An 11123-nucleotide genomic window follows, 5' to 3' on the forward strand; every position below is an offset into this window, starting at 1 on the left:
TTGAACCCAAATACACTTTGAAAAACAAATACATATACATATAATAAGGCAAAAAATACCACCCTGTAGTTACAAAAATATATATTTTTTAAATGTACACACATATTTATATTTATTTATATATAAATGTTTCCAATTTTTTTATAAATGTATCTACAAGGTTGCAGTCTTTGCTTTATTTTTTAGTTTCACTGTTAAGTAAAGAACATTCAGTTAGAAACCAATGGAAATATGTCCCATCTGGGATATTTCCTAACGACTCTACCCATACAGTCGTATATGTCATTCAAACATAGCAGCAAATCTAATAATCTAATAATGATAAGAAAATCTTGGCCACAAATTGAAGGTGAATGTAATTACAGAACATGTATATACTGAGAACTTATGAAGAGGGTGACCATAAAATTCCAGGTTTACAGGTTACAGAGTGTCAAACCTAAGTTGATATTTAGGAAAGTTTGTTGATTCTAGCATTCATGGAATAAAGTTTTATACCATGCCAAAAAAACAAGCAGATGCTCTACTACCCAAATCACAAAACTGAAATCCATTGACATCTAAATCATCATTGACATCTATTGACACAAAGGGAAAATGGGACATTATAATAGCTATTTTTCTGTAACCCCCCAGTTATAATAGCCCTTTGTCTGTAGCCTCCCCAATGTATTTCCCTTCTGTTTAAAACTCCATCCATCCTCGCTTCATCCTTTTGCTGTTTGAAAAAAAACAAAAGCAAAGCAAACATATACTCATCTTTCCCCATTCTCCTGAAGCATCAGCAGGCTTCTTATCAGCAGGCTCTGTGCAGCCGGTGTACGTGGCTCTGAAGCCGGTTGCTCTTCTGAGACAGGACGGATAACACTGGGCCTTGTGTTTGACACCCATGATCTAGAACAGTGATGGCGAACCTTTTGGAGACCGAGTGCCCAAACTACAACCAAAATCCACTTATTTACTGTGAAGTGCCAACATGACAATTTAAGCAGTAACTTATTGCTACCTGTTCTTCCACATCTTTCAATCGAATTGGCCCCCTGAGGCCACCAATACAGTTGAAAGAAGGAGGGCAAATCAGACTCTCGTTGTAGCTTCTCTCCAGGATCTCTCTGAAAAGAAAGAAAGGAGAGTCCGCCTGGGACTGCAGGAAGAATTGGTCCTATTTGGTGAACTCTGTCCTGGGGCGATGGTCTGAGTGCCCACAGAAATGGCTCCGAGTGCCACCTCTGGCACCCGTGCCATAGGTTCGCCACCACTGATCTAGAAGAATGATCCAAACAATAAAGCCACAACTCACCATTTTCATTTATGCCAAGCAGCCTTCCACCTGTCCTCATAAGCCCCAATCTTAGCCAAACCACACTTAAATCTTTTCACAGGAAATTGATCAAGGAAATATAGAGCAGCCTTCAGAATCCCAGCTTTTACATTTATCCATAACCAATATCTACTCTCAACCTATCCTGGAATCCTTGGATAGGGAGATATGCTAAACTTCCAATGGAAGCATAAAAGTTGCGTCCTGTTTGGTGTCAGACTTTGAGCCTTCTCCATACATCCTTAAAAACAATGTTGTGTTTTATTACATCCTATGTCATTAAGGGGTTAAGAAAGACGGTCATGATCATTCAATTACAGCATAGAATGCACAATTCACAATTGAGTAGAGATACTATAGTTTATGTTTTAACACCAATTAAGGATTATTAAATGTTTTAACCTTTTATAGACCTAATCATTTATTCTCAGAGGTAAATGAATGACTGTTATACTTTGACAATTGGTTAAAAAAAAAGCCTGGATTTCTATTTTATGTTTGTTGTGTGTTGTGTTTATTAAAAGTTTTCCTTTGTTTATGACTGTTTTAGATAACACAGTTGAAAATTGAAAATAACCCTTTTGCCAAAGGCTTTAGAGGAAGTGATGACAGTGACTTGCGTGTAGCTCGTCTGCAAAGGTACCTAATACAGACTACCTAGAAACACATATTAAGTAGAAGACTACTGCAGTTTAAAGGAAAAGGCAACTATTTCTAAATATTCCTAAAAGCATTGGTAGAACTTGACACGCCTAATTGTTGCTAGCAGATTTAATTTTTCCTACAAAAGAACTGTAAACTGAAGTTCTTATTGATTAGATATACAGCTCTTATTTTATAGGCTGATGTGCAAATCAACTGGTAGTCATAACACGGTAGAATATCTTAATTAAAATGTATCTAAAATTAAAATTATCTATAATAATACTATCTATAGTAAAAAACAATATTTGTTGCCTGTTCCTTTTTTCTCTGCCACAGCCAACCCTCTGAACCAGTCAGGGTCATAAGTCAGTCAACTGCTGTAGAAAAAGTGATCATTTACTCATTTTGATGCTATACCCAAAAGTATGTTAAATCCACCGGAATAACTTTTAATTAATATTTTTTCCCCAGTAAAGAATACCCTGTGATATCTAAAAGCATCATGAGACAACGATTGGTATCAAGTCATCCAGGGCAGCTGACAAGCAAGTCTGACCTTAATGCACTCCATAGCAGCCACCAAGGTTTACAGCATTATCAGTATGAGAATGGGGCACATATGCAGTTTGGTGCAGCTGATGCTCAAGATCTACCGCTCAACTCATTTACAGCTCAGAGGGACTCTGGGCTGTTCTATCACTGTTTAAAAAGAAGAGGTATTGTACAACTAGGTTCGGTGAATTTTTCAAAAACATAATTTATTTACATGTAAAGTACTTATTGAATTCCCAGATCAAAATGATTATACAGGCAGTCCCTGACATAAGAACATCTGACTTACAGACAACCCCTAGTAACAAACAGAACCTCTGTACCCTCTGTACCGCAGCACTGGTGCCGCAGGTGTGCAGCACTGTACCGCTCCGTACGGCGTCATGCCTATGGGGGACGTATATATGTCGGCCGTATATACATCCCCCAACTACCGTGTGAATGCAGCCTTAGCCTGACTTACATGGAAATTCAACTTAAGTATAAACCTATAGAACCTATCTTGTACATAACCAGGGGACTGCTTGTTTTCTAAATTTTAAAGAGAATGGGGCGCATTTATTAATACTGAGGCAAACTAGACATGCAGAGTATGTCAGATAATTAAAGAACAGCACACAGTTTTCAATAATCTGGCACACCCTGCATGTGCAAACACTTACTTAGGATTCAGGAGGAAGCAAAAATTATTTTCCAGCACCAGGATGAAATATAAAAAAAATTTAAAATAATCATTACAGAATTGTCTGAGCAATTTTTCAGACATTTTTCAGGCATCCTCACCTCATCCTTAATCATGACCACATTAATGGCATCATATCCAGTTCCTGAAATACTTCATATACAAACTACAGTTATTATCAGGACCAGGAGTGGAAACACTATGTTATTATGTTACATAAAACAGAATAAAATCCATACATTCTTATAAAAAAATGAACTACTTATAATCTCCTCCTTATACTCTAAAATGAAGAGACTGGGTTTAGGAAGGACAAGACAAGACATTCAGCCCTAAACTGCAGCCCACCAACAGCCCTCCCTGCTTGCCTCAGCGTAACCTAGATGATATAGGACCACCACAAAGACAGTCCCTTCCTATGCTGAAGCAGGTACACAAAACAGGATAAACAAACAAAGAACACAAAACAGAAGTAGACAATCTGGGTCCCAACGGAGATCCCAAAAACAATCACAGATTCATAGGGAAATCAGAAAAACTAAAATATAGATCTGCACCCTAACAGGGGATATGAATAGGTAAGAAGAGCTTTAACTGGAGTAATCTGAGCACAGTATATTTATCAAAAGCCAGAACTCTGCACTAAGAACCTGGGCTAAAACAGTCACATGGTGGTAACTCTTGCTGGTCTTGAGCACGGCTGCAGGAGACGGCATAGGGAATTCAATCAGTAGCCAGATAACACTGGGTGAAAGTGAACCAAAGGGAAATTCTATGTCTCTACTCGTGTGAATTGGGGAAAATACTGACATGGATGTACTCATTAGATATTACATGAATCTGATCTGAAAGATACTTGCACAATAAAGTGTAAGGGAGCATTTAAAGGTAATTAAAGGTAATTTTTCAATAGCACACATGAAAAATAGCCATACAGATCCTCAGACGGACAAAGAATAATGATGATGATTATGGTGAAAGATGATGATTACCTCAAACAGTTCCTTAACTTTCTACGATAACACGAAAGTAATGGAGACACCTCGTAGTAGAAATAGGAACTAAAAACAGCATCCAGTGTTTACTGGAATAATATATTGTCACGATAGATTTATTCAACGACTTTATTTCATTTGAAAGATTAATATTATACAATCTCATTTCTGCACTGTACTTTGTACAACATATAATTGTTCATGTTATACTCATTAATAGTATCACAACTTTGTAACTATGTAACTATGTAACTATTATAACATATAATCGACCAAAAAAAAATCATTAATGCAAATTTAACAATTGTATATGAAGATGAGAAAAATGGATGTAAGATAATAAAATAATACAACGATTATATAATAATAGTAAAATATATCATAGGGTGTTCCTTATGTGAGAAATTCTACATAGGAAGTACAAGGAGAATATAGAAAGTAAGTTTCTTGAACACTTGAATTATATTGAAAGCAAAGAACTATATCAGGAGTAGCTAAATACTTTATAGAGATCCAACAAAAATGTATCAAATGTTTGAAAACATATGCCATTAAAAGAATTAACTATAATAATAAATGGGGGTTCAACACAAAATGCTTTTCAATGGGGAGGCATTTTGGATCTTCCACCTCAACATTTGTTTTCCAAAAGGGTCAAATTTTAAAAATGAGATCATGTACCATTATTAAAATGTCAGTACGATCACATAAAATATAGATTTGAGAGATAGGTTAAGAGTGACTGTAAATATCCCATTCAGGAGGAAGGGTAAAGAGGATTCTGTGACTCCAGGCCCCTGACTGCAGCCCCCCATTGGCAGCCTTAAGTATATGAGGATAAGAGATGATTTTGAATAATGTCATATACTCATATAACTGAGTATAAGTAGGTTCTTTTCTTTTGAAGAATGGATGGATTTTATTTTGTTTTATGTAAAATAATGGCATGGTTAAATATGGAGTATATCAGTAAATGGAACTGACACCATTAATGTGGTTATGAGCAAGGGTAAGGATGCTTGAATGGATTGATGGATTGATTTTTTTAAATTTCATCATGGTTCTGGAAAATAATTTTTGCTTTCTCGTGAGTTACAAGGATCCAGGTGATTGACTGTAAGCTGACTTTTTCTCTTTAAGGTACTATAGCTTAGTATTCAGGCCTACAAGCCATTACCAAGCAGTTATACAGGTAAACGTCCTTCTCTATTTATAGGATTTATAGCATCACCATGTGCTACCATCAGTAGCTGGCTCCCAGACATCTTATGATGTATCTAAACTACTGACAATCAATAAAGTCAAGCGGGGATATCATAATAGAAATTTTCTTTGCCCTCTTTCTACTTACAGGTTATTTGAATACAACATTCAAAGGGGTTTTTAGCCTTAACACTGAATCTTCAACAATATAGAAATGCATCATTTTGATCCTGTCCTTATCCATGGTAACAAGTTGTATATGGTTTTTGGGTCTAAATCCTAATGACATATTCCATTTAGGTATTAGTTTAGGCAGAGCTGATGCACTATGTTATGCAGAACCTGTGGGAACCTACATAACTCTAAGAAACATGGTACAAGAATACAGTACTCATTCATGATTGTGCTGGTGAAAAGAGCATGTTAGTATTAGTTCACTCTGCAGAAAAATCAGTAATATCTATGTTCATGTATCAGGTTAGAAACACTCATAAAAGCAGCATTGTCCCTGAAATGTGTAAATAGTTTTAAAGGCAGGACATTTGTACATTAAACAAATAAAATCTGAATGCAATTATTTTTTGGACTGATTATGAGCTATGTCTTCCATCACATCTAAAAGATTTGATCTCCACTCTATGTTACTTCAGATTATATTTAGTTTTCACTGTATTATCATCTTAGCTACTACTAGAAGAATTTTTAATGTAGTATTAAATCTTAGAAAATGATGATATGGGTAGGAATTCTGCTGCCCCCAGTAAACTATGGGATCTCAGTACAATTAACCATACTTAATTGAAATTTCCCTATTACATGTCAACATAGTCATCAAACAGTAATTAATAGTTAACAAGTTAAAGATAAGCATACATAAGATAACTACCTGATTATTATCTTCCTGTATAAATGCACATATTTAGCTCAGTCATGACTATGTTCTTTTAATAGGAGAGGGGGATCATCTGGTGCTGCTTATCTTTCTGGGGAGGTTGACAAGATTAAAATGGAGAATGCTGATCCCTCACATAACATGTCCAGGGTCAGATGAGATCCTATCACAATTGGCAGGATCCTCCAATATCTATAAGCTTATCTTTATAGCTTGGCATGCCTTTTAAAATAATAAGATAATAGTGTTTGTGGTACATGATTCATGGTGAAGTCAAAATGACTTAAATGAATGATCATAAAAAGCTAAAATAAATGCAAAAGCATTTTTATTAAAATCATATGATTACTGTAAAACTCAGAGAACACGGAACAAATTCTATAATATAAACATCTAATAGTAAGTCACACTTTAGAGTAACACAACTTTTGAGTGTTAAACATGAAGCAGCACTCTAAATTATCCATCAAGTGTTTTAAAAGACTTGTCTGGATATGCCTTAAGGCTAATTTATACAGGTTAAATATTGTGGCATATGTAGTTAAAGGTCACTGGCAAATGTTTAAATGATAAACTTAATCTTTATTTATATAATACCATCATAGTCCGCATCGCTTTACAAATCATGGAGTATACAGAAAAAATAAGACATTGGAGTAATAACATGGTCAGATGAAACAATACGTCACAAAACTTCTATTGGTGGCATGCACTGCTACCTTACATTGCGTGCATGATTATAATCAGATCAGATCCTCTGTTTAATAAATATAATAAAATAAATAAATATATGTACGTTCCAAGACTTTGTCAGTGAAAGGTAAAATCTTTTAAAGCCTCACCTTGTCTGGTTTACATAACCTTTAGTTTTAGTTCTTTCTTTTACAGAGGGTGCACGTCACCTAGAGCTTCCTTGCAAGCGATCTTATCTCGATCCCTCTTCTTCTATGGCAGATGATCACTACTTTCGATCACCTCCACCATACGACCAACAGATGTTAAGCCCACCATACCGCAATGAAGTGGCACCAAGAGATGCATGTATGTACTCTACTTCTGGAGCCGAAATAGCGGGAGTATCCGGCGTTGATGATTTACCTCCTCCACCACCACCTTTAAGTTGCAACATGTGGACTTCTGTTTCACCATACACAAGCTATAGTGTCCAAACAATGGAAACTGTTCCATATCAGCCTTTCCCAACTCACTTTACCACCACCACCATGATGCCTCGCCTTCCGACAATTGCAAGTCAAGGATCACAGCCACCAAGTGAATCACACTTCAGTGTATACAATCAGCTTTCACAGTCTCAAGTACGAGAGAGAGTCCCAACTTCATCCTTTCAGAGAGAGAGAGTGCACCCATCTTTGTGTGAAAGAAAGCCCCCATCACCACACATAAACACAGCAAATGAATTTTTATATTCCCAAAGTTTTTCATTATCCAGAGAATCATCACTACAGTATCATTCAGGCATGGGAACTGTGGAAAATTGGACTGATGGATGACTGCACTTCCAACATATACCATATTTGATTTCTGTTCTAAAGACCCAGACAATCTGATTTGTTAATACCTGTGGGTAATCTGCACTTCAGTAAACTTTCACCTATGAATCAAATGAAGATTTATTTTTAGTCAAAACAGGGTGAATCACCCCATCTAGATGTCTCATTTATATGGATGAATCATTGAGGTGTTTAATACAGCTATAATAGCAGAGAATTCATCCAACTAACTTGTAGAAATTGCCTGGAATCACTAAATCTTTGCATGCTAAATAGTTATTTATACCTATATATATGTGTACATATATATATTTTAAAATATATATATCTAACACAAATGCGAGCCACATGTCTGATGAAGCTTTGCTTATAAAGTTGAGATGCTTAATAAAATTGTGAATTTTACCAGGGTTCATGGAGACATCTATTTAAGACTTTTTATCATGCTATGAGAAAAATGAAATGATTGTGTGAGAGAAATAACATTTATATATACATATATAAATATATATCTATCGGAAGACACCTTATTTAAAAAAAACCCAGCTTGCTTCAGAGAACTAGGAACTAATTCTTTTACTTGTTAGATAATGAGGACTTTATACTGAGTGGTATAAAACAATGTTTAATGAAGTAATACCCTCATTTCATTGATCTTTCACTACAGTTTGTAAGAAGATATGAATATCCAATTCCAGAAGTGTCCTTTTTTCTATTGCACTCACATAATGATGTTTAGCTATATTTCCAGGGTAGAATAGTTTTCTTTAATAATTTTTTTCTGTTGGAATAGTGAAAAACACTAAACGTATGTTAACATTATGAGCAGTTGACTAAATGAGTGTTGTACACATTTTAGTATGGCCTACACTCTACAACCCTTTATCAAGCAACATTTATTTCATTTACTTGTCCTTTTTAGGGGGGAAATGTTATTGTCTGTAGAAATAATTAATTAAATCATGTCACTAAATCTTCATAATATGTTGACATTTCCTGTTCTGTAGTGATCACCTCTCAGCAGGTAAGATTGATAAGACATAATCCACCATTTATGACACAGAGCAGCACCGCAACGTTTCAAAAATACAGCTAGTGGCAGGTTCCCGCAGAGCCTTAGAAACTAACTGATACTCTTCTTTTAGAGAAAAGAATATTCATCACTAAAATTTTACCTGGTATCCAGGGATATCTATAGCAAGTTGAGGAGGGTGTGGCGTCCGCCAGCTGAATCCAGCAGCTTATCCCTTACTTAGCATTCAGCAGTAATGTTATGTGACCGGGGTAACATCATCTCTAGCCTCCTAACATTAGCAAACTGTACCCCATGCATATATCTGTTTGCGTGAAATCACAGAGTCCTGCATGGAGAGGATTAGAAGTGCATGCAGGAATGATGTTATTTTATGTGGTCAGATATGTGCATGGTGTACAGTTTACTAGTGTTAGGAAGCTAAAGGACCTAAGATTATGTCACCCTGGTCACATGACATTAGGTCACGCCCCCCCGAATTGCTCTATATACTGCTAGATACCAGGCAGGTTTATAAATGATTTTATGGAGATGTGAGGAAACCATTTTTAGCTTAAAGAAGGGGTCATTTGTTGATAGGGTTCTATGGGAACCTGCCACTAGCTGTTTTTGTGGAAAATGTGGTAACAGGTTCCCTTTCAAAGTGCATAATCAATGATAGGCAAACTTTTCCTTTACTTTTAAAGGATATCTACCACCAGGATCAAGGATTGTAAACCAAGCACACTGACATACTGGTGTGTCACATCTGACAGGATCCACTCTTTTTTAAGCTTCATATTCCTTAGTTTTTTTTTAGATTTTAAAATGATGCAAATGAGGCTGAGGGCTCCAACAACACATATGGTGCCTGGAGCCCCTCAGGCTCATTTGCATATTTTTTTTTTAATAAGCCTTTTTTTTCATTAAAACTGGGGCATAAGAATCTAAAAGGAGAACACATCCTGCTAATCGGGACACACACCAGTATTTCAGTGTGCTTGGTTTATAATCTTTGATCCTGGTGGTAGATGTCCTTTAATAGACATTTTCAAAGTTGAAAAATATGTTTGTCCATAGGGAGTGGCTAGTAAGAAGATGATCTGTAAAATAAAAACAATCAAAATATTTAAAAACATTTTTGGGTTTGTCTTACAATTTGATTATAGAAATTCAAAAATATATTTCATTTGTGTAAAAGTTGTGGCTTAGTGTTAATATTGTTAAGTGGTGTAGCAGTAGTTAACTGAAAAATAAGAAGACTCCTTATGGTGAGTATGCTGTTAAAAACCACCTCTGCAAGCGTTTGGAGACTTACAGCCATTAAAACTCCAATGGGCAATTCTGAGAAATATGCAAATCTGTTTTTCAGGATGGCACAAGAAAACATTGTCTCTTTGCTTGCCATCTTGTAAGGGAAAAGTCATGCTTGATGTTAAGGGGTTGCTTTACAAGGTAGTCAAAAGGCAACATTTTGTTTTCCCATACTGGAAAATGTATTTGCTTATTTCTCAGAGCAATTTAAACAAAAATTCAGAACAGAAAACTGGGGAAGCTTCAGCAGCTCTATGATAGCATGTCACCCCTAACCAATACACGCACCTGGTCCAATGCCAAAAGAACTATGAACATATACCCAAAAGTACTCCTCAGAAAGGAGAGAAGAGGCCAGACCAACAATTATTTCTCAGAGCTAAAAACAGTTTAAGACAATAAAATTCAAATTAAACCCTTTTAGTTACCCCTTTAGACATATTTTATGGTACTTTTTTATGGCACTATAGCAAACGCCAAACATGGATGTCCCACACTGGACATTGCCTGTGCTTGGCTTTCTAATGACAAACAGACTTCTATTCCAATAGCTGGCATAGAGAAACCTCTACTCTCAAACGTTAAACCTTTTAGATGCTACAGGCACTACAACATCTATGTGTTGGCAGCAGTAAAATGTTCCTACTGTCTACTGCATGTCACAGTTTCTTGTACAAGAGCATACAGACCCTTAGGTCTTTATGTTTGCGCTTAGAAACTAAGCGCAAACTAATGTCATATCTTTTGAACACAAATACATAAAACACTGTACTTTTTGAAAAGCCTTAAAATGATTTCATGTCCCTGTTTTTGACTGTTAAAAAGAAAACTTTAATATATTGTTTAAAATACTTACCCCTAAAGTGTTATATATAACACAATGTAAAATACAAATATACAAATAATTATTTCTAGATTTTTTATGACCCAAAATTTTAAATAATCAATTTATTGATATAATTTTTTTTTTAAAAAGGGATACAAATTTGCATAAAT

At 35.6% G+C, this 11123-nt stretch overlaps 1 protein-coding gene across 8 annotated transcripts in view; it reads left to right on the forward strand.

The window, feature by feature from the left end:
* TBX4 (T-box transcription factor 4) overlaps nucleotides 1-9196 on the forward strand; it is a 125028-nt gene extending 115832 nt beyond the window's left edge. For 2 of the 8 annotated variants that reach the window (XM_072136437.1, XM_072136436.1), the window contains exons 9-11: nucleotides 1872-1960; nucleotides 2438-2697; nucleotides 7179-9196. In XM_072136437.1, the coding sequence (XP_071992538.1) occupies nucleotides 1872-1960; nucleotides 2438-2697; nucleotides 7179-7801 (972 nt within the window). In that variant the 3' untranslated portion in view covers nucleotides 7802-9196. The remainder of the gene's footprint in view (nucleotides 1-1871; nucleotides 1961-2437; nucleotides 2698-7178) is intronic. The other 6 variants (XM_072136438.1, XM_072136435.1, XM_072136442.1 and 3 more) reach the window with 6 other exon arrangements.
* Nucleotides 9197-11123: the final 1927 nt, after the last annotated feature.

This window comes from Engystomops pustulosus, chromosome 2 (assembly GCF_040894005.1).
Source record: "Engystomops pustulosus chromosome 2, aEngPut4.maternal, whole genome shotgun sequence".
In the NCBI taxonomy this organism is placed as follows: domain Eukaryota; kingdom Metazoa; phylum Chordata; class Amphibia; order Anura; family Leptodactylidae; genus Engystomops; species Engystomops pustulosus.